This window comes from Neoarius graeffei, chromosome 5, assembly GCF_027579695.1.
Source record: "Neoarius graeffei isolate fNeoGra1 chromosome 5, fNeoGra1.pri, whole genome shotgun sequence".
NCBI classification, from domain to species: Eukaryota; Metazoa; Chordata; class Actinopteri; order Siluriformes; family Ariidae; genus Neoarius; species Neoarius graeffei.
In genome coordinates this window covers 53841734-53867045 of record NC_083573.1, presented here as the reverse complement: position 1 = coordinate 53867045, position 25312 = coordinate 53841734, and the positions used below count along the sequence as shown (strand labels likewise).

The following is a 25312-nucleotide window of genomic DNA, read 5'->3' as shown; positions in this document are numbered from 1 at the left end:
TTTACTTTGTCGAGAAGAAGTGTTCACTAAGTTGTCTGAAAATGTTGTATAGCAAATAGTGCAAACAATGTTGTTGTTGTTTTTGAAATGTCCTTTATTTTAATTGAGCCATTGTTTGCACTATTTGCTATTGAAGGCGCTGTTGCCATTTTTGCACATCTACATTTTCCAAAGTCTGTTCTAATAAATAAAAAACTTTGTAAATAAATTGCACAATTTTACAATGGGATTACAACCCCGATTCCAAAAAAGTTGGGACAAAGTACAAATTGTAAATAAAAACGGAATGCAATTATGTGGAAGTTTCAAAATTCCATATTTTATTCAGAATAGAACATAGATGACATATCAAATGTTTAAACTGAGAAAATGTATCATTTAAAGAGAAAAATTAGGTGATTTTAAATTTCATGACAACACCACATCTCAAAAAAGTTGGGACAAGGCCATGTTTACCACTGTGAGACATCCCCTTTTCTCTTTACAACAGTCTGTAAATGTCTGGGGACTGAGGAGACAAGTTGCTCAAGTTTAGGGATAGGAATGTTAACCCATTCTTGTCTAATGTAGGATTCTAGTTGCTCAACTGTCTTAAGTCTTTTTTGTCGTATCTTCCATTTTATGATGCGCCAAATGTTTTCTATGGGTGAAAGATCTGGACTGCAGGCTGGCCAGTTCAGTACCCGGACCCTTCTTCTACGCAGCCATGATGCTGTAATTGATGCAGTATGTGGTTTGGCATTGTCATATTGGAAAATGCAAGGTCTTCCCTGAAAGAGCCACCGTCTGGATGGGAGCATATGTTGCTCTAGAACCTGGATATACCTTTCAGCATTGATGGTGTCTTTCCAGATGTGTAAGCTGCCCATGCCACATGCACTAATGCAACCCCATACCATCAGAGATGCAGGCTTCTGAACTGAGCGCTGATAACAACTTGGGTCGTCCTTCTCCTCTTTAGTCCGAATGACACGGCGTCCCTGATTTCCATAAAGAACTCCAAATTTTGATTTGTCTGACCACAGAACAGTTTTCCACTTTGCCACAGTCCATTTTAAATGAGCCTTGGCCCAGAGAAGATGTCTGCGCTTCTGGATCATGTTTAAATACGGCTGCTTCTTTGAACTATAGAGTTTTAGCTGGCAACGGTGGATGGCACAGTGAATTGTGTTCACAGATAATGTTCTCTGGAAATATTCCTGAGCCTATTTTGTGATTTCCAATACAGAAGCATGCCTGTATGTGATGCAGTGCCGTCTAAGGGCCCGAAGATCACGGGCACCCAGTATGGTTTTCCGGCCTTGACCCTTACACACAGAGATTCTTCTGGATTCTCTGAATCTTTTGATGATATTATGCACTGTAGATGATGAAATGTTCAAACTCTTTGCAATTTTACACTGTCGAACTCCTTTCTGATACTGCTCCACTATTTGTCGGCGCAGAATTAGGGGGATTGGTGATCCTCTTCCCATCTTTACTTCTGAGAGCCGCTGCCACTCCAAGATGCTCTTTTTATACCCAGTCATGTTAATGACCTATTGCCAATTGACCTAATGAGTTGCAATTTGGTCCTCCAGCTGTTCCTTTTTTGTACCTTTAACTTTTCCAGCCTCTTATTGCCCCTGTCCCAACTTTTTTGAGATGTGTTGCTGTCATGAAATTTCAAATGAGCCAATATTTGGCATGAAATTTCAAAATGTCTCACTTTTGACATTTTGATATGTTGTCTATGTTCTATTGTGAATACAATATCAGCTTTTGAGATTTGTAAATTATTGTATTCTGTTTTTATTTACAATTTGTACTTTGTCCCAACTTTTTTGGAATCAGGGTTGTATATAAGAAAAAAAAATAGAATCATAATTGAGAATTGTTCATAAAGAAAACTAAGATTTTATTTTGGCAACATTGCTCAGCCCTACTCTCAGCACAGATGTGCCAGTAATAGCTGCACAAAAGCATCGGGTCTTTTTCCGTCTTCTCACCTACGTATGAGGTGATGAGCTGCAGCCAGTCTCCAGAGTAAATTGTCTTTGTGATGAAGGCTTGTGCTCTTGGTTCGTCCATTTGATCAACATTGCAAGAACTGATTGTCTCACAAGTATGATAGATATTGTTGTCATATAAGACTTAAAAATGTGCACGTGAGGCTTGTTTAAGGGTAAAAGTCTGTTCACGTTAGTAACAGATGCAAACTGTCAATGCACAAAGATCACATCTGAGTAACTTGCACTTTTACTGTTATAGTAATGTAAATACTAAATACATTTAACCTACAGGTAAACTGAGATGTTCAACAGGCTGATGAGCTTGGGGTGCATATCAACAGCTCAGATTAATTCATTGGGATGCACAAAATCCTTTGCATGCAAATATAGTGAAGTGTTTGTATTAAAGTTTTGTTTTTTAACAAAAGGAAAAACAATTAATGACAAACATTTGGTTTTTTTTGTCACAGGAATCTATTAAAATCCTGCGAGTCTCTTGCCTTGCACCATGTTGTGAGACCTGAGCTCGATGCTGTAGCACTGATTGTGGTCAGCTCTCCTCCTCTGCGTACCTTCCACACTTCAGTATTTCTCAGCCTGCCACAGTCATTTTCATTAAAGAAAAGCACGCAGGATCCCTTCAAATCTTTCTGAAGACAGGACATAAATTTCTTATGAAGTGTGGCTCACATGGGAAGCCATGACCACTTGAAGTGTATCACTTTTAAGTTTCTCTGTCTTGTTTTGCCTTTTAACAAGTGCTTTTTATAAATGGTGATGAAATGACACTTAGAGAAAGAGCCCTGTCTTTAAAGTGCATATCCTGGACCAATTTCGTTTTTTTTTTTTTATATGAAAGTATGCCCCTTTACACACTCATCCAGAAGGGTAATTTTGCACAAGGCCATCTGTCTACAGCAGAAAAAATAAAATAACAAAACGCGTCTGGAAAAATCCCAAGGGAGTCTGGAGCCAGATTCGTGACGTCACCTGCGGAAGCTCCAGCAGGCTGCGCGAGCTTTGCACGGTTTCAGTGCACAGCCTGTGTAGACCAAGTTTAGTAGCTAGCGATTTTGCATTGAAATATGGAATTGTGATGACCTGGCGACTTGTCCAGGGTATACCCCGCCTTTCGCCCGTAGTCAGCTGGGATAGGCTCCAGCTTGCCTGCGACCCTGTAGAAGGATAAAGCGGCTAGAGATAATGAGATGAGATGAGATATGGAATTGTCACCTGAGCGCTGGATGGAACTGTGTCTTTTTTCAAATCAAGTTGCCTCGCAAAGCCCATTTCCCACTGCAAATAGTTCTCAAAGTTGTCGGGCCTTGTGAAGTGAGCACCGCAAATAATGCTTTAGTCTGTAGCATGTAGCCAATTTTTCCGGGTGCCTCGCGCAAAGCGCTTCCATTTCTCTCTCATTGTCCGGTCTTTTGGAAAACGATGAGTACTAATCCCATCAAGATTGGTGTTGCTACACCCTCCTACGATACATCTGTTAACCATTTTAATAATTATGTGATAACGTTGAAGAAATTTGTAGAAAACCACCAGGTCGTTTTCTCATAAACAAACCAGCGCTGACGTAGGATTCAGAAGGAGGCGTCCCGCACGTGACGTCACGAAAATCAATGTTTCCCGGGAAATCCAAATGGCAAGTTTTTTCAGAGGTGGACCAATTCAACTCAAATGGCTTGATTTCAACTGAATTTTTCTGGTATTGCGCAAGGTAAAAAAAAATTGCACAAAATGCAAAATGTGACAGATATTTGACCAAAGTTTAATATAAAATAGGAGAATTACATTGATCTTGCTCCTGAATTTACCCGTGATATGCACTTTAAGGTCTCGACAGCCATGGCTTGGTTGTATAATGTAGGACTATGGAGATCAGGCCAAATTGAAAGGCTTCATTTTGGAAAGAGTTTATTGGACAGCTTCTTTTATTTAATTCATGTTGATTATGATTATTTTGTTATAACTGCATTTAAAAGGCTTTGGAATCCAGTATTATTCAGCTGCAGTGTACACACCTTAGCCCGGACAACAAAGACTTGCCTTTGCCTTTGAAGGCCTGTTTTTCCACTAACGAATGTTCACTTAACATTATTTGCCACTCTGTCAATACTGTAAGTAGCAAGTTAGGTAACCTGAACCAATACACCAATTTTCAGTTAGGAATTAATGAACTAGCATATGTTTCATGTCCATGCTTCAAGTTCCTTAGACCAAGTGGACGAAACCCCAGGTTTTGCAGAGCTGCTGTTGGTCTCTTCTGGGCCATGAGTTTTAAAAGACTGAGAACCACTGACCTAAAAGGATCTCAAACAGTGTTGTGTGACGTATTCATGTCTCTAATTTGTTCCTGACTACTTGTTTGTATGGAGTTTCACATGTTCTCCCTCTGAACATGCGAGTTTCCCCCCAGTGTTCCATTGTCCTACTACATCCCAAAACCATGCTGGTTAGGTGGATTGGCTTCTTTCAGTTGGCCTTAGATGTGAGTATACAAATGTGCATTCCCACCTTGTTCCCAGTTTTACTGGGATAGACTCTGGATCCACCATAACACAGACCAGGAACTGAAGATGAAATGACGGATTGATTAATTAATTAATTAATTAATTAATTAATTAATTAATTAATTAATTAATTCAATCAACCAATCAATCAATCAATCAGTCAATATTGTGTGATAACGAAATTAAAACTGAAACAATGATTTGTAAATAATCTTTGACCTGTAGTGCACTCAGAACAATACAACAGCACATTATTTCAGGTTTAACCTCATGAATTTTTATTTTATTTTTTCAAAATAAACACATTCAAACTTTGATTCTTGCAACACATTTAAAAAGAAGTTGGGATGGTAAAGTATTGACCACTTTGTAATCTTGCCATTCAGAATTCTCCACACATTCTCTATTGGGGACAGAGGGGACAGGCACCCTCTTCTTCCACAGCTATGCCTTTGTAATGTGTGCAGAATGTGGTTTTGCATTGTCTTGTTGAAATATCCTTGGAAAAGATGTCTTGGAGGCATCATGTGTTGCTCCAAAATCTCAGTGTAGTTTTCTGCGTTAATGCAGCCATTACAGACGTGTAAGTTAACTTTGCCAAGGGCACTGACACAACCTATACCATGACAGACCCTGTTTTTTTTTTTTTGACTTGTTGCTGGTAACAGTCTGGATGATCCTTTTTAGTCTTTAGTCTGGAGCAAACAGCATCCATTTCTTACAAAAAAGACCTGGAATATTGATTCGTCTGACCACAGTATACATTTACACTGTGTGATGGTCCATCCCAGATGCCTCCGAGCCCAGAGAAGGCAATGGCACTTCTGGACACTTAACATAAGGCTTCCTTTTTGCAGAGTTACGTTGTAGCTGGCATTTGTTGATGTAACTCTGTAGTGGGGCTTACCAAAGTAATCCTGAGCCCATGTGGTTATATCAGCTGTAGATGAATGATGCTTCTTGATGCAGTGCCATCTGAGGAATCAGAGATCACAGGTGTTCAGCTTAGGCTTGCGCCCTTGCCCTGTACGCACTGAAGTTCCTCCATATTCCTTGAATAATTTATGCACTGTATAAAGTGAAATATCCAAATTACTTCCTATCTTTTATTGAAGAACATTGTTTTAAAAACCTTTCAGTTGTTTTCTCATGCATTTGTTGACAAACTGGAGATCCTTGGCCCATCTTTGTTCCTCAGTGATTAGGACATTCCTGGATACTGATTTTGTACCAAATTATGATTATAATTACCTGCAATCACCTATAATCACATTATTATTTCATGATTTTACTTCATTACTAGCCTTAAATTGCCCCATCCCAACTTTTTTTTTGGTATGTCTTTCAGGCCTGAAACACAGGAATGGATGTATATTAACAAATGAAATGAAGTTGACCAGACAAAGCATGAAATAGCTTGGGTTCATATTGTCTGCAATGAAATACAAGTCAAAGTAAATTTATAAATTATTGCCGCCTGCTTCTTCTTCTTCTTCTTCTTCTTCTTCTTCTTCTTTTTTAAATTTGCATTTGCCGTACCATCCCAATTTAGACTGATTTGGGGTTACAGAATTCTAGTGCCAGAGAAACAAAAAGTCAAATCCGAGCTCACTGGTAAGCACAGAAAATGTAAATGCACTATTCTGTCATTGGCTTTCATTGTGTTCCTTCTTGATACTGTGGAATTTAGGATAGTTCCTGTACTTGAGCATTTTGTTTTCATCTATACTGCATGTGCAGGACTTGTTAGTATAAAGTGTAAAGTAAGCTTTTTGTTAGAAATAAACTTATCAAAAGCAAGATCCTAAGTTGTAATAATGATATAGATTGTCTCAAATCATGAAATACTTGAAAATCTTGAAATTATATAGGACCAAAACCAAACATTTTATATGATGGAAAAAGTCAATTACTGTATGTTGAGTTTTTTTTTTCCATTTTGTATATTTAGAATTCATATTTAATTCAAAGTATTGTTCCAAATTCATATTTAATTCACAAACACTTTTGCAGTTGCTGATTCCTACTCTGCTGTACCCATACTGAAACAAAGTGAAGTAAATAACAGCTGTCCAATTACCATGTTTAGCTCTTTGAGCAGAACAGACCTGAAATTCCAAACTTGGTCTCCACTAAATCATCACTCCATCATGCATCATGTCTGCTCAGCTAATGGATCTCTACTTGGCTAATGTGAACATCTGGGAGCGGGGCATAGTAATTTTTAGATTTATTAATTCTAAGCAGAGAAACACTCCATTAAACTTAGCAAAGTCATACTAGAATATTGTATGCAAGTATACAAAAAAGACATCAATCAACAAAGATAATTCAGGTTTACTCTTATAGTAGTACAAATTGCACCTAAACCTGGCCAGTATTTTAAAAAGAAAGAGATTATTTGAATCTAAAAGGATGGAACTAAACTAACCAGTGGTGGAAACAGCGCAAAAGAGTTTATCAATCTATCATTTTGTGACCCCATGTATGACACCCCAAACCAACTGGGTGTCAAATAAAGGGCTTGAAATCCCACACCAACTGTCAAGCTTGGCGATATAGGGGTGATGTAATGCTAGTGTACTTTCTTTTTCCCATGTATGTATATCTGAGTAATTAATTTTCGAATGATTACAGCACTAACCACTACACCACCATGCCGCCTGGGGAAAATTATGGTGTACAAAATATATCTGCTTTGCTTGCTTCTTGTTGAAGGTTGCCTGTGTGTAGAGACTTCTGATTTCGTTCATTACATTACTCAGCAATGACTAACTGAGTAATACATTTTGAACTAATAAAGTAAGCTATGCTGAAGTGAACACCGTCTCAAGAATCAACATTATATATCTATCCATCCATCCATCCATTATCTGTAGCCACTTATCCTGTTCTACAGGGTTGCAGGCAAGCTGGAGCCTATCCCAGCTGACTACAGGCGAAAGGCGGGGTACACTCTGGACAAGTCGCCAGGTCATCACAGGGCTGACACAAAGACAAACAACCATTCACACTCACATTCACACCTACGGTCAATTTAGAGTCACCAGTTAACCTAAACTGCATGTCTTTGGACTGTGGGGGAAACCGGAGGAAACCCACGCAGACACGGGGAGAACATGCAAACTCCACACAGAAAAGTCCTCGCTGGCAACGGGGCTTGAACCCGGACCTTCGACAGCACTAACCACTCCACCACCATGCCGCCTGGGGAAAATTATGGTGTACAAAATATATCTGCTTTGCTTGCTTCTTGTTGAAGGTTGCCTGTCTGTAGAGACTTCTGATTTCGTTCATGTTTCATCAAAATGGTAGCGAATTTCTTGCGGTAGCTCCTCCCAAAGCCACTGATATCATTGGTTTCAACTTTGGGACCTGCACTGCCAGTCTTTTTTTGGTCAAAATGCAGGGAACCAGTTTTAAATTAGGCTGGTGGAAAAGGTGCTGAGCATCCCAGTTCTAAGTCCTGGTTCTAGCGCATCAGTGTCTGGAGTTTTGGTGTTCTCACTCCTCGTTGAATGCACAGGATTGCCTCAGGCCCTGCATATATATATATGAGTGATTCCACGCTTATGGGTACTGAAATGGGGACATGAACTTATTCACCTAAAACCATTTCTTTTTTTACCATCAGGTCATAAAACATGTAATCTTTAATGAATGATATGTTAAAAGATAACTTTAATTTTCTGAGATGTAATAAAAACATTTATATGCCAAAGTCAAGCCTATGAGTTCCAAAATGATGTGTTACATTACTTCTGTTACGACTGTCCATCTCGCGTCTGTTACAAATTAATTACAATCTAGCTATATACCATGTTAATCTTATTGAAAGAATGTGTATGTTTATTCTACTACACATGTTTATTAATTATATTTGCTAAAACATCACCTTCCTATGTTTCAAAAAGTAATTCTACATTGTTAAAATTGAGAATCTATATGTCCACAACACTTCTGTTACATTCTGACTTTGGCATATAAATATGTTTTTATTACATCTCAGAAAATTAAAGTTATCTTTTAACATATCATTCATTAAAGATTACATGTTTTGTGACCTGATGGTAAAAAAAAAAAAAATGGTTTTAGGTGAATTTTTAAAAATAAGTTCATGTCCCCATTTCAGTACCCATAAGCGTAGAATCACTCATATATATATGGGCGTCATGGTGGTGTAGTGGTTAGTGCTGTTGCCTCACAGCAAGAAGGTCTGGGTTTGAGCCCCGTGGCTGGTGACGGCCTTTCTGTGTGGAGTTTGCATGTTCTCCCCGTGTCCGTGTGGGTTTCCTCCGGGTGCTCCGGTTTCCCCCACAGTCCAAAGACATGCAGGTTAGGTTAACTGGTGGCTCTAAATTGAGCGTAGGTGTGAATGTGAGTGTGAATGGTTGTCTGTGTCTATGTGTCAGCCCTGTGATGACCTGGCGACTTGTCCAGGGTGTACCCCGCCTTTCGCCCGTACTCAGCTGGGATAGGCTCCAGCTTGCCTGCGACCCTGTAGAACAGGATAAAGCGGCTACAGATAATGAGATGAGATGAGATGAGATGAGACAGTACTCTGGAGCGCAGCTGGACACCGCTGGTTTAGTGGTTTGTCATTGAGAGCTGTAGGGACAGGAGAAGAGCTCGCGCCTACAGGTTGCCGAGTGGATTCGGCGCACGAGCGCGCGCTCACGTCACTCCTCCATCGTCATCCTCTCCTGAGCGCGTGCGAACCTCGCAGCTTGGCACAGAGCGCGTGCTCGACTCGGCGTAGTGCAATGGCTCCGCGCTCATGCCCGCGTGCCAGCCGGATGTGCAGAGCCGGGCACACAGCACGCCGGGAGGAGCCGGAGGAGGAATGAACGCGCCCGCGCTCTCGTGCCTCAGCACTGTGGACCGGTAAATGCTCTCAGGCCAACCTTTAACCACCATGCTCTATTTTCAGCTGGTGATCATGGCGGGGACGGTCATGCTGGCCTACTACTTCGAGTACACGGACACGTTCAGCGTGCACGTGCAGGGCTTTTTCTGCTACGACAACGCGTACACGAAGCCGTACCCGGGACCGGAGGAGGCGAGCGCCATCCCGCCCGCGCTGCTCTACACCGTGGTGGCCGGTGTGCCCACACTCGTGGTGAGTTCAGCATACTTTTATAGCACGTCCACAAAACTCATCTCATTCTCATTATCTCTAGCCGCTTTATCCTGTTCTATCCCAGCCGACTACGGGCGAAAGGCGGGGTACACCCTGGACAAGTCGCCAGGTCATCACAGGGCTGACACATAGACACAGACAACCATTCACACTCACACCTACGGTCAATTTAGAGTCACCAGTTAACCTAACCTGCATGTCTTTGGACTGTGGGGGAAACCGGAGCACCCGGAGGAAACCCACGCGGACACGGGGAGAACATGCAAACTCCACACAGAAAGGCCGCTGGGCTCGAACCCGGACCTTCTTGCTGTGAGGCGACAGCGCTAACCACTACACCACCGTGCCGCCCCGTTCACAAAACTCACTTTTTTTTTATTTTTAAGTCATTTCAGTTTATAGAAATGTTTTTATCTCTTGTACGAGGGCGTTTTCTTTATGTACAGTAGTACCGCACACAGATGCTTATTATCATCTCCTCCATATGCCTTTTGGACCCCTTTTATCATATTAGCACTGTCGCCTCACCGCAAAAAGGTTCTGGGTTCGAGCCCAGCAGCCTTTCTGTGCAGAGTTTGCATGTTCTCCGTGTGTCTGCATGGGTTTCCGCCAGGTGCTCTGGTTTCCCAGACAGTCCAAAGACATGCAGGTTAGGTTAACTGGTGACTCTAAATTGAGCGTAGGTGTGAATGTGAGTGTGAATGGTTGTCTGTGTCTATGTGTCAGCCCTGTGATGACCTGGCGACTTGTCCAGGGTGTACCCCGCCTTTCACCCGTAGTCAGCTGGGATAGGCTCCAGCTTGCCTGCGACCCTGGAGAACAGGATAAAGCGGCTACAGATAATGGATGGATCTTGCCATTAGCACTGTCGCCTCACAGCAAGAAGGTTCTGGGTTCGAGCCCAGCAGACAACAAGGGCCTTTCTGTATAGAGTTTGCATGTTCTCTGCGTGGGTTTCCTCCGGGTGCTCCGGTTTCCCCCACAGTCCAAAGACATGCAGGTTAGGTTAACTGGTGGCTCTAAATTGACCGTAGGTGTGAATGTGAGTGTGAATGGTTGTCTGTGTCTATGTGTCAGCCCTGTGATGACCTGGCGACTTGTCCAGGGTGTACCCCGCCTTTCACCCACAGATGGATGTTGCCATTGAGAACATTTTTTTTCCTCCATAAAATTCATGCTATTAGTGTAACTTTCACACTTAGTGCTGTTGGAGTGAGTGCTCCACACCTTTCACCTGGCTCAATGGGAGGATGAATGAAGCTATGTCCAAAATAGCAGACTAATCTCCTACGCAGTACTCTGTCTTACTAGTTTGTAGTAAGCCCTAGATATCGTCAGTTAAAATCCTGCCTTGGTGATGCGCATCCTGTGGTCGAGTTGGTTTTTTAGAAGATCATGATTTTATCAAAACCACAGTCTCCATTATTCAAATCACGAAAGAGGAGTTCATGTTGTACGTGTTTTGAAATGTGTATCTACTTTCCTGGGCTGCTTTCTGAAACCGCTTTTGACTTTGCTGAATAGGCTATTTATTATAAAATGCAACCGTCAACAGAATCTCTAGGATGCCAAAGAACTACAAATTGCACCCTTTTGGGCTAATAATAATAATAATAATTTCAATTTATATAGCACCTTTCACAAACCGGCGGCACGGTGGTGTAGTGGTTAGCGCTGTCGCCTCACAGCAAGAAGGTCCTGGGTTCGAGCCCCGGGGCCGGCGAGGGCCTTTCTGTGTGGAGTTTGCATGTTCTCCCCGTGTCCACGTGGGTTTCCTCCGGGTGCTCCGGTTTCCCCCACAGTCCAAAGACATGCAGGTTAGGTTAACGGGTGACTCTAAATTGACCGTAGGTGTGAATGTGAGTGTGAATGGTTGTCTGTGTCTATGTGTCAGCCCTGTGATGACCTGGCGACTTGTCCAGGGTGTACCCCGCCTTTCACCCGTAGTCAGCTGGGATAGGCTCCAGCTTGCCTGCGACCCTGGAGAACAGGATAAAGCGGCTACAGATAATGGATGGATCTTGCCATTAGCACTGTCGCCTCACAGCAAGAAGGTTCTGGGTTCGAGCCCAGCAGACAACAAGGGCCTTTCTGTATAGAGTTTGCATGTTCTCTGCGTGGGTTTCCTCCGGGTGCTCCGGTTTCCCCCACAGTCCAAAGACATGCAGGTTAGGTTAACTGGTGACTCTAAATTGACCGTAGGTGTGAATGTGAGTGTGAATGGTTGTCTGTGTCTATGTGTCAGCCCTGTGATGACCTGGCGACTTGTCCAGGGTGTACCCCGCCTTTCACCCACAGATGGATGTTGCCATTGAGAACATTTTTTTTCCTCCATAAAATTCATGCTATTAGTGTAACTTTCACACTTAGTGCTGTTGGAGTGAGTGCTCCACACCTTTCACCTGGCTCAATGGGAGGATGAATGAAGCTATGTCCAAAATAGCAGACTAATCTCCTACGCAGTACTCTGTCTTACTAGTTTGTAGTAAGCCCTAGATATCGTCGGTTAAAATCCTGCCTTGGTGATGCGCATCCTGTGGTCGAGTTGGTTTTTTAGAAGATCATGATTTTATCAAAACCACAGTCTCCATTATTCAAATCACGAAAGAGGAGTTCATGTTGTACGTGTTTTGAAATGTGTATCTACTTTCCTGGGCTGCTTTCTGAAACCGCTTTTGACTTTGCTGAATAGGCTATTTATTATAAAATGCAACCGTCAACAGAATCTCTAGGATGCCAAAGAACTACAAATTGCACCCTTTTGGGCTAATAATAATAATAATAATAATAATTTCAATTTATATAGCGCCTTTCACAAACCCAAGGACGCTTTACACAGGAGTTATACACACACAAAAATTGTATTACACTATAATAAATGCATGTTGTACGGGTTACTTAATTATTTATTTATTTTATCATGATTAGATATTCACTCACTGGCCACTTTAATAGTACCGCTTGTACTCCTGCTGATTCTTGCAGTTAACCTGTCAGCCAATCATGATGCAGTAATGCACTGTATAAAATAATTCAGGTTAAACGCTTCAGGTAATGATCACTTCAGATATCCCAATGGGGGGAAAATGTCATCTCGGTGACTTTGACTGTGGTTGTTGGTGCCAGACAGGCTGATTAGAGTATTTTGAAACTGCTGATCTCCTAGTTGTTTCACACACAAAAGTCTCTGGTGTTTACACAGAATGGTGCAGAGAAGAGCAGCCACTGAGCAGCAGTTCTGCGGACGGAACCACTTTGTTGATGGAAGAGGTCAGAGGAGAATGGACAGAATGATTTAAGCTGACAGGAAGGCTGCGTTAACACAAGTAATCATAATGTACAGCATTATGTCAAACCCTCAGGTGAATGGGATACAACAGCAGAAGACCACATCGAGCTGTGCTTCTATCAGCCAAGCCAAGAACAGGACTCGGAGGCTACAGTGGGCACAGCTTCACCCATTCTGGACAGTTGAAGACTGGAAAAAGACCAGGTGACGTTTTTCCACTCTTCAGTTGTCTAGGTTCACTGCCGCCTGTACCCTCAGGTTTCTGTTCTCGGATGACATGAGTAGAACTCCATGTGGTTTTCTGCCCTTGTAGCCCATCAGCCTCAGGGTTCCACATGCTTTGCATTCTAAAGTGCTTTTCTGCTTGCCATAGCTGTAAAAAATGGTTATTTGAATTATGTTGGTCTTCCTGTCAGCTCCAAACAGTCTGGCCATTGTCCTCTGACCTCTTTCATCAACAAGGTGTTTCTGCCTGCAGAACAGCTGTTCAAGGGATGGGCTTTTTTTTTTTTTCCTCACACTATTCTGTGATCAGTAGTTTCTGAAATACTCAAATCAGCTCATCTGATATGCCATGGTCAAAGTCACTGAGATCACATTTTCCCCAATTCTGATGCGTCATGTGAATATTTAAGTCTTCCTGTCATCTATTTATTAGTTGTAATAGATCTTTGTCCAGAGCTGTTTGCAAAATTCATATTTTATAAAATGAAAAATCGTGTTTTTGTGTTAGAATTGAATGTTTAGTATAACTTCTTTATTTCACCATGAAGACATGCTCCAGAGAAATGACTTTTACTGAAAAGTTTGTTGGAATGCCATTTGTTTGATCAAGAAGTATCAGGCACTGGAAAGTTTTAGGCCATTTTTCAATATAAAATCTATCATGAGTGGCACGGTGGTGTAGTGGTTAGCGCTGTTGCCTCACAGCAAGAAGGTCCGGGTTCGAGCCCCGTGGCCGGCGAGGGCCTTTCTGTGTGGAGTTTGCATGTTCTCCCCGTGTCCGCGTGGGTTTCCTCCGGGTGCTCCGGTTTCCCCCGCAGTCCAAAGACATGCAGGTTAGGTTAACTGGTGGCTCTAAATTGACCGTAGGTGTGAATGTGAGTGTGAATGGTTGTCTGTGTCTATGTGTCAGCCCTGTGATGACCTGGCGACTTGTCCAGGGTGTACCCCGCCTCTCGCCCGTAGTCAGCTGGGATAGGCTCCAGCTTGCCTGCGACGCTGTAGAACAGGATAAAGCAGCTAGAGATAATGAGAATGAGTTGAGAAATCTATTGCACATCCAAAGATTATCAACCTTTTAAGAAATTACTCACATCAGTAAGTGTTTAAAGAAAACAGACATTTGTCATGACGCATAACATAATATAACAGGATACAAGCTTTTCACTGATGGATGTCGTGAAGGCGGAGCCTAAGGGCCTCTGCATGCTCTTGCGACAAGGCTTTCGCAGATAGCTTTTCGCAGACAGTTGTAATTTATTGTTGAGTGGGGAGTAATAGGTGTGCGCGATGTTATTCACCGCCACAACGCAAGGGGGCGCGAAGTCGCGAAATCGCTAGGAGTAGTTGGTGGGTGTGGTTAGTGGAGTGTTTATCCTCCGGTTACTTATAATGACTAGAACTGGAGTCGTATAGATGTACGTACTTCCTCGATCAACCGCTCTTCGTGCTGCTCCATCTTCGCTCGTGTTTTTAAAAATGGCGGTAGTGAAAACAAACCAAACCAGGAAAGTAGGGAAGCGGAAGTGCGTGTACAGCGGATGTAGAGTGGACCAATCAGAGCCCTCTTGTCTGCGACGCTGTCTGCGAGGCTTCTGCGGTGGTCACAATTTTTGGGAGGTGCGCGCAGAGCGTCTGCGAAGGTGGGGGGGCTACGCAGACGCCATCTGCGACACCATCTGCGAGGACTGGGTTGTCAGCATAAATTGGCCTTAAGGCTTCTTCAAAGTTGCTGAATTTCCGATATTGCTGAGTGGATATATAAAAGTAAAACAAACAAATTAGTTCTGCATTGTAACCTTTTAATTACTACAGTTTGAGAGTTGACATGTTCTAGATTCGGTTTATCCAAAAATATGAAAAATGATTGATGTGACCAAAATTGTAATTTCTGCCTATATTGTCTTGCAGTAAGCAGTAGGCACTTTGTGAAGTACTCCTTCACACCTTTTTTGTCTGCTCTTAAGAGTTTAATTAATAATAGATCACATTGCTTTGTACTCTGTGAAATAGTTCTCCCTTTGAGCACTTGCGTGGGTTTTGCGAGATCTGATACGTGCATCGAACAGTGGCTTTGTTTTATGAAATTCAGCTCTGCAGAACAGAATCTTTGCTGGAACCCCTGCACATAGAAGTTTTACTGAAGGATCTGTCAGGTGATATAAAATCTCATATGGTTCAAAGTGCTGTAGACTGAGTACATCTGCTTTTAAATCTAATCATAGTTCTCAATGGCAGGTACATTATTGTTTTATATTGTATGGAAATGAGTGTTTTACTGGGCAATACACCACTCGTATTTTTCATACGAGCTCCATCCGGGACATTGAGAACCAAAACCGTGACATACAGTGGTGCTTGAAAGTTTGTGAACCTTTTAGAATTTTCTATATTTCTGCATAAATATGACCTAAAACATCATCAGATTTTCACACAAGTCCTAAAAGTAGATAAAGAGAACCCAGTTAAACAAATGAGACAAAAATATTATACTTGGTCATTTATTTATTGAGGAAAATGATCCAATGTTACATATCTAAGTGGCAAAAGTATGTGAACCCTTGCTTTCAGTATCTGGTGTGACCCCCTTGTGCAGCAATAACTGCAACTAAACGTTTCCGGTAACTGTTGATCAGTCCTGCACACCGGCTTGGAGGAATTTTAGCCCGTTCCTCCGTACAGAACAGCTTCAACTCTGGGATGTTGGTGGGTTTCCAAACATGAACTGCTCGCTTCAGGTCCTTCCACAACATTTGGATTGGATTAAGGTCAGGACTTTGACTTGGCCATTCCAAAACATTAACTTTATTCTTCTTTAACCATTCTTTGGTAGAATGACTTGTGTGCTGAGGGTCGTTGTCTTGCTGCATGACCCACCTTCTCTTGAGATTCAGTTCATGGACAGATGTCCTGACATTTTCCTTTAGAATTCGCTGGTATAATTCAGAATTCATTGTTTCATCAATAATGGCAAGCCGTCCTGGCCCAGATGCAGCAAAACAGGCCCAAACCATGATACTACTGCTACCATGTTTCTCAGATGGGATAAGGTTCTTACACTGGAATGCAGTGTTTTCCTTTCTCCAAACATAACGCTTCTCATTTAAATCAAAAAGTTCTATTTTGGTCTCATCCATCCACAAAACATTTTTCCAATAGCTTTCTGGCTTGTCCCTGTGATCTTTAGCAAACTGCAGATGAGCAGCAATGTTCTTTTTGGAGAGCAGTAGCTTTCTCCTTGCAACCCTGCCATGCACACCATTGTTGTTCAATGTTCTCCTGATGGTGGACTCATGAACATTAACATTAGCCAATGTGAGAGAGGCTTTCAGTTGCTTAGAAGTTACCCTGGGGTTCTTTGTGACCTCGCCGACTATTACACGCCTTGCTCTTGGAATGATCTTTGTTGGTCGACCACTCCTGGGGAGGTAACAATGGTCTTGAATTTCCTCCATTTGTACACAATCTGTCTGACTGTGGATTGGTGGAGTCCAAACTCTTTAGAGATGGTTTTGTAACCTTTTCCAGCCTGATGAGCATCAACAACGCTTTTTCTGAGGTCCTCGGAAATCTCCTTTGTTCGTGCCATGATACACTTCCACAAACATGTGTTGTGAAGATCAGACTGTGATAGATCCCTGTTCTTTCAATAAAACAGGGTGCCCACTCACACCTGATTGTCATCCCATTGATTGAAAACACCTGAGTCTAATTTCACCTTCAAATTAACTGCTAATCCTAGAGGTTCACATACTTTTGCCACTCAGATATGTAATATTGGATCATTTTCCTCAATAAATAAATGACCAAGTATAATATTTTTGTCTCATTTGTTTAACTGGGTTCTCTTTATCTACTTTTAGGACTTGTGTGAAAATCTGATGATGTTTTAGGTCATATTTATGCAGAAATATAGAAAATTCTAAAAGGTTCACAAACTTTCAAGCACCACTGTAAATCTCTGTATGTCACTCGTGAGGAAATCGATGAATTGTTTTGTTAAATTTGGGTACTTTTTGTTTGTGAATGTGTCGATATAATAAAAAGAAAATCACACATTGGCTTGAAGATATGAAGTTTATCTTCTCGTATTGAAAAACTTGCATATTTCATACAAAATACATCGCGGATATTTCACTCCGATGACGTCACTCCTAGCGTTTTCCTCCTGAGTAGACGTGTGTTGTCAAAACGGCAAACCGGTTCAAAATTAAAATTCTTTTGATTAACTTGCGTATTTTTTTGTGTGGATGTGTCCATATGATATAAAGAACATTACACAGTGGTGTGAAAATGTGAAGTTTATCTTCTTATGTTTAAAATATTTTCACTTGTTTCCTTTGCTCGCTTGTGAATATATTCACCACTCGAAGATATAACTTGATATCTTCACGCAACTGTGTAATGTGATATATAGTTACGGTAGGCCCAAAAATATTTGGACAGTGACACAAGTTTTGTTATTTTAGCTGTTTACGAAAACATATTCAGGATACAATTATATAATCAATATGGGCTTAAAGTGCAGACTCTCAGCTGTAATTTGAGAGTATTCACATCCAATTTGGAGCAAGGGTTTAGGAATTACAGCTCTTTAATACATAACCGCCTCTTTTTCAAGGGATCAAAAGTAATTGGACAATTGACTCAGAAGGCTGCAAAAAAAAATAACAAGGCTGCATGGGCTCTTCCCTCGTTAACCTGTCATCAATTAAGCAGTTAAAAGGTCTGGAGTTGATTCCAGGTGTGGCGTTTGCATTTGGAAGCTGTTGCTGTGAACACACACGTGGTCAAAGGAGCTCTCAATGGAGGTGAAACAGACCATCCTGAGGCTGAAAAAAAAGAAGAAATCCATCAGAGAGATAGCAGAAATGTTAGGAGTGGCCAAATCAACAGTTTGGTACATTCTGAGAAAAAAAGAGTGCACTGGTGAGCTTGGGAACTCAAAAAGGCCTGGACGTCCACGGAAGACAACAGTGGTGGATGATAGCAGAATCCTTTCCATGGTGAAGAAAAACCCCTTCACAACATCCATTCAAGTGAAGAACACTCCCCAGGAAGTAGGTGTATCAGTATCTAAGTCTACCATAAAGAGAAGACTTCATGAGAGTAAATACAAAGGATTCACCACAAGGTGCAAACCATTAATCAGCCTCAAAAATAGAAAGGCCAGAATTGACTTTGCCAAAAAACACCTGAAGAAGCCAGCCCAGTTCTGGAACAGCATTCTTTGGACAGATGAGACTAAGATCAACCTGTACCAGAATGATGGGAAGAAGAAAGTTTGGAGAAGAATTGGAACAGCTCATGATCCAAAGCACACCACATCTTCTGTAAAACATGGTGGAGGCAGTGTGATGGCATGGGCATGCATGGCTTCCAATGGCACTGGGTCACTTGTTTATTGATGATGTGACAGACAGAAGCAGCCGGATGAATTCTGAAGTGTGTAGGGATATACGGTACTTTCTGCTCAGATTCAGCCAAATGCAGCAAAGTTGATTGGACGGCGCTTCACAGTACAGATGGACAATGATCCAAAACATACTGCAAAAGCAACCCAGGGGTTTTTTAAAGCAATGAAGTGGAATATTCTGCAATGGCCGAGTCAGTCACCAGATCTCAACCCAATCGAGCATGCATTTCACTTGCTCAAGACAAAACTTAAGGCAGAAAGACCCACAAACAAGCAACAACTGAAGACAGCTGCAGTAAAGGCCTGGCAAAGCATCACAAAGGAGGAAACCCAGCGTTTGGTGATGTCCATGGGTTCCAGACTTCAGGGAGTCATTGCCTGCAAAGGATTCTCAACAAAATATTGAAAAGTAGCATTTTACTTAGGGTTATGTTTATTTGTCCAATTACTTTTGAGGCCCTGAAATGAGGAGCGTTTGTATAAAAATAGCTACAGTTCCTACATGTTTAATCATATATTTTTGTTCAACCCCTTGAATTAAACCTTAAAGTCTGCACTTCAATTCTGTTGTAGTTGTTTCATTTCAAATCCAATATGGTGGCATGCAGAGCCCAAATCATGAAGATTGTGTCACTGTCCAAATATTTCTGGGCCTAACTGTGTGTGTGTGTGTGTGTGTGTGTGTGTGTGTATGTATGTATATATATATATATATATATATATATATATATATATTATGGAGGGCACTGTGTGTGTTTTCAGATATTTTATATATAAATATCTGAAAAACACACACACGGTGCCCTCCATGATTATCATCACCCCTTGTAAAGATCAGTAAAAAGGGTTAGAAAAATATCCACCTTTTGAAGTAGCTTCATCTCACAGTGAAATAATCCAACCTTTAAGTGATTTTTTTTTTTTTCAGATAAAAACAAATCCCTTGGAAAGGAATAATTATTTAAAAAAAAACAACATGTGCTACTATTATTGTCACCCCTGGAAATTATAGTCAATGCAATGTAACTGAAGCATGTTTCCCATTTAAATTGTACATTTTTGAGTTGATTGGAGTGTGTAGGAACTTTCAAGCTGTAATCCATGACTTCCTGATTAACTGGAGAACAAATATGAGGTGACACAGAGGCCAAATTCCCTCAGTCATCCATCAACATGGGAGAGATAAGAGAACACACAAACCATATGAGGGAGAAGTGTTTTGACCTTCATAAGTCAGGGAATGGTTATTAAAAAAAATAGCTACTCACCTGAAAATCTCCATTTCTACTGTTAGGGCAATAATAACAAAGTGGACACCAACTGGAACTGTTACAGTCTGACCTGGAAGAGGATCAAAGTTTATTTTGCCCCCATGTACAGTGAGGAGGAAGAGCGGCACACCCCCCCCCCCCCCCCCCAAGCATCACTGTTGGTGAATTACAAGAAAAAAAGTAAAATCTTGGGGTTTCCAAGTCTCCAAAACCACCATCAGATGACACCTCTATGACAACAGATTATTTGGAAGGTATTCCAGAAAAAAAAGCCTTTTCTGTGAGTTAACCACAAACATACTGTAAGTGCCTGAAGTTTGTGTAACGCTACTACTATTAACTTTTGACTAGAACCGTGTTCTATGGTCTGATATAATAAAAATGGAGCTTTTTGGCAATAAACACTCAAGGTGGGTTTGATGTAAAAAGAAGGATGGCTATAATGAAAAGAACCTGATCCCAACTGTAACATATGGTGGACGTTCTGTGAAGTTTTGGGGCTGTTTTTCCTCCAAAGGCCCTGGAAACCTTGTTAGGGTTCATGGCATCATGGACTCCATGAAATACCAGGACATTTTAAATCAAACTCTGGCTGCTTCTGCCGGGAAACTAAAACTGGGTCGTCACTGGATCTTCCAGCAGGTCAGTGATCTGAATCATATGTCCAAATCAACACAAAAATGGTTCACTAACCACAGAATCAAGCTTCTGCCATGGCCATCTCAGTCCCCTGACCTGAACCCCATTGAAAACCTATGGGGTGAGCTGAAGAGGAGCGAGCACATGAAGAGGGCCTCGGACCCTGGATGCTCTGGAGGGACTGTGTAAGAGGAATGGTCTCAGACGCCCTGCTCTTTATCTCCAATCTTATAAAATGTTAAAGGAGAGACACTGTGCTGTTTTACTGGCAAAGGGAGGGTGTACAAATTATTAAATACAGGGTTGCCAGTAATCGTGGCACATGTGTTTTGTTGAAAATAATTATTTGTTGATGAGGGATCTGTTTTTCTGTGAATAAATTTATTTCACTTAAAGATTGGATTTTTCTCATTTTTTTCAGTGCGAGATGAAGCTACTTCAGCAAAAGGTGGACGTTTTCTAACCCTTTTTTTTTTTTACTGATCTTTACAAGGGGTGACGATAATCGTGGAGGACATTGTATACACACACAAACCCAAATCAGAAAAAGTTGGGATGGTATGTTGAAATTAAAACTGAAAACAATGCTTTATAAATAATCCTTGACATGTATTTCACTTAAAACAATGCAACAACTCATTATTTGATGTTTTCAGTAAAATCAATTGTAAAAATTTATTTCAGTTATTTTGTCCCATTTCTTCCTGCAAACAGGTCTTAAGGTGTGAAACAATATGGGATCATTGTCAGATTTTTTGTTTCAAAATTCTCCACACATTCCCTAGTGGAGAAAGAGGGGACAGTCATCCTTTTCTTCTGCAGCCGTGCCTTTGTAACGTGTGCAGGATGTATTTTTTTACATTGCATTTGCATTATGATTTTGTCTTGTTGAAATATGCATGGGCGTCCTTGGAGATGTCGTCTTGAAGGCAGCATATGTTGCTCCAAAATCTCAATGTACTTTTCTGCATTAATGCAGCCATCACAGAAGTGTAAGTTACCTTTGCCAAGGGTACTGACACAACTCCATACCATGACAGACCCTGGCTTTTGGATTTGCTGCTAACAAGGGCACTTCAGCCATTCTTGCTGATCTAGGGAATCAAACCGGTGACCTTTTTGTCCCAAAGCTGCTTCTATAACCAGTAGGCCATGGCACGTGTGTCTGTTACATTACATTACGTTACATGGCGCTTAGCAGACTCTCTTTTCCAGTGCGACATACAACCCTGATTCCAAAAAAGTTGGGACAAAGTACAAATTGTAAATAAAAATGGAATGCAATAATTTACAAATCTCAAAAACTGATATTGTATTCACAATAGAACATAGACAACATATCAAATGTCGAAAGTGAGACATTTTGAAATTTCATGCCAAATATTGGCTCATTTGAAATTTCATGACAGCAACACATCTCAAAAAAGTTGGGACAGGGGCAATAAGAGGCTGGAAAAGTTAAAGGTACAAAAAAGGAACAGCTGGAGGACCAAATTGCAACTCATTAGATCAATTGGCAATAGGTCATTAACATGACTGGGTATAAAAAGAGCATCTTGGAGTGGCAGCGGCTCTCAGAAGTAAAGATGGGAAGAGGATCACCAATCCCCCTAATTCTGCGCCGACAAATAGTGGAGCAATATCAGAAAGGAGTTCGACAGTGTAAAATTGCAAAGAGTTTGAACGTATCAGCATCTACAGTGCATAATATCATCAAAAGATTCAGAGAATCTGGAAGAATCTCTGTGCATAAGGGTCAAGGCCGGAAAACCATACTGGGTGCCCGTGATCTTCGGGCCCTTAGACGCCACTGCATCACATACAGGCATGCTTCTGTATTGGAAATCACAAAATGGGCTCAGGAATATTTCCAGAGAACATTATCTGTGAACACAATTCACCGTGCCATCCGCCGTTGCCAGCTAAAACTCCGTAGTTCAAAGAAGAAGCCGTATCTAAACATGATCCAGAAGCGCAGACATCTTCTCTGGGCCAAGGCTCATTTAAAATGGACTGTGGCAAAGTGGAAAACTGTTCTGTGGTCAGACGAATCAAAATTTGAAGTTCTTTATGGAAATCAGGGACGCCGTGTCATTCGGACTAAAGAGGAGAAGGATGACCCAAGTTGTTATCAGCGCTCAGTTCAGAAGCCTGCATCTCTGATGGTATGGGGTTGCATTAGTGCGTGTGGCATGGGCAGCTTACACATCTGGAAAGACACCATCAATGCTGAAAGGTATATCCAAGTTCTAGAGCAACATATGCTCCCATCCAGACGACGTCTCTTTCAGGGAAGACCTTGCATTTTCCAACATGACAATGCCAAACCACATACAGCATCAATTACAGCTTCATGGCTGCGTAGAAGAAGGGTCCGGGTACTGAACTGGCCAGCCTGCAGTCCAGGTCTTTCACCCATAGAAAACATCTGGCGCATCATAAAACGGAAGATACGACAAAAAAGACCTAAGACAGTTGAGCAACTAGAATCCTACATTAGACAAGAATGGGTTAACATTCCTATCCCTAAACTTGAGCAACTTGTCTCCTCAGTCCCCAGACGTTTACAGACTGTTGTAAAGAGAAAAGGGGATGTCTCACAGTGGTAAACATGGCCTTGTCCCAACTTTTTTGAGATGTGTTGTTGTCATCAAATTTAAAATCACCTAATTTTTCTCTTTAAATGATACATTTTCTCAGTTTAAACATTTGATATGTCATCTATGTTCTATTCTGAATAAAATATGGAATTTTGAAACTTCCACATCATTGCATTCCGTTTTTATTTACAATTTGTACTTTGTCCCAACTTTTTTGGAATCGAGGTTGTATAAGAAGTCCTGTCCATCTAGACAAGAAAGTTCTTCTGCCAACTGAGAACAGAATAAGACCTAGTGTAACATTCTGTTGAAGTACCGACACTCAAATAGCCAAAGAAAACAATTCAACCATACAAATGAGCTGACACACTACAACAAACTTTTGAATGGTACTGAGCATTTCACAGAACCAGACACAGTTCTTCTGGAGACTTTGACTGCATCACTTGCTTCTTATTTTTGCAGCAAAACCCAGCATCCTTCATTATGTGTGTTTTTTTTTTTCTTTGCCTGAAAAGTGGTCTCTTACTTCATATGCTGCGCTCTTTAAGCCAGTATCTCACTGGGCTGCGACAGCTTGTGACAAATTGCGAACGTCATTCACGAGAGAGTTTCAAAAGTGTCTTGAAACATTCGTGGAGCTTCTCAGTTTCTTTGCATGAATCGTAAAGTGTCGCTCCTTCGTCGCTGAAATTTTGAACATGTTCAAAAAATTAGCATGACAAAATTTCTCTCAAAATAGCCGCAAATGCGCCACTGGTGTCGCAAAGCCGTCACGAACCCTTCTCATGTCAGTTTCCATGAGACAGGAAGTACGACAGCCTGCGACTAGTTGGAGATACAACAATTACAATAAAATATGCGAATATCAATTCAGTGTGATTCTAGGTGAAAATTGTCGCTAATTCGCATATTTTATCGCAGTTGTTGTGTCTCCAACTAGTCGTGGGCTGTCGCAGCTCAGTGAGATACGACCCTTACTGATGCACAAACATTTTTCTGGAACATTTAATATTTTTTGCTGGAAGTCATAAACTTTGTTATAGATTTTTATTTTATATTAAAAATATTGGATGGGGCGGCACGGTGGTATAGTGGTTAGCGCTGTCGCCTCACAGCAAGAAGGTCCGGGTTCGAGCCCCGTGGCCGGCGAGGGCCTTTCTGTGCGGAGTTTGCATGTTCTCCCCGTGTCCGCGTGGGTTTCCTCCGGGTGCTCCGGTTTCCCCCACAGTCCAAAGACATGCAGGTTAGGTTAACTGGTGACTCTAAATTGACCGTAGGTGTGAATGTGAGTGTGAATGGTTGTCTGTGTCTATGTGTCAGCCCTGTGATGACCTGGCGACTTGTCCAGGGTGTACCCTGCCTTTCACCCGTAGTCAGCTGGGATAGGCTCCAGCTTGCCTGCGACCCTGTAGAACAGGATAAAGCGGCTAGAGATAATGAGATGAGATGAAATATCGGATGATTTTTGCACTGTACTGTGTGTTATAAGTGTGTGTATGTGTATATACACACACACACATATACTTTATATTATATAGGCACGAGTGTTTTACTGGAAAATATACCACTCTTATTTTTCATACAAACTACATCTGGGACATTGGGTAAAATGTATTTTTCAAGTGAGGATATTGTTGAATTGTTTTGATAAATTTGTGTACTTTTTTTGTTTGTGTCAGTATAATAAAAGAAAATCACATATTGGCTTGAAGATACGACCTTTATCTTCTCATGTTGAAAAATTCATTTTTCATATGAAATACATCGCAGATCTGAGTGACATATTTCACTTCGATGACATCACTCCCGGGCGGCACGGTGGTGTAGTGGTTAGCGCTGTCGCCTCACAGCAAGAAGGTCCGGGTTCGAGCCCCGTGGCCGGCGAGGGCCTTTCTGTGCGGAGTTTGCATGTTCTCCCCGTGTCCGCGTGGGTTTCCTCCGGGTGCTCCGGTTTCCCCCACAGTCCAAAGACATGCAGGTTAGGTTAACTGGTGGCTCTAAATTGACCGTAGGTGTGAATGTGAGTGTGAATGGTTGTCTGTGTCTATGTGTCAGCCCTGTGATGACCTGGCGACTTGTCCAGGGTGTACCCTGCCTTTCACCCATAGTCAGCTGGGATAGGCTCCAGCTTGCCTGCGACCCTGTAGAAGGATAAAGCGGCTAGAGATAATGAGATGAGATGAGACATCACTCCCAGTGTTTTTCCGCTGATTAGATGCGAG

General features: G+C 41.6%; 1 protein-coding gene across 2 annotated transcripts in view; it reads left to right on the top strand.

Annotated features, from left to right (window-relative positions):
- The first annotated feature begins 9128 nt into the window (after positions 1–9128).
- Positions 9129–25312, top strand: part of plppr5b (phospholipid phosphatase related 5b) — a 115115-nt gene continuing 98931 nt past the window's right edge. For both annotated transcript variants that reach the window (XM_060922039.1, XM_060922038.1), the window contains exon 1: positions 9129–9629. In XM_060922039.1, coding sequence (XP_060778022.1) covers positions 9399–9629 — 231 coding nt within the window. In that variant the 5' untranslated portion in view covers positions 9129–9398. The remainder of the gene's footprint in view (positions 9630–25312) is intronic.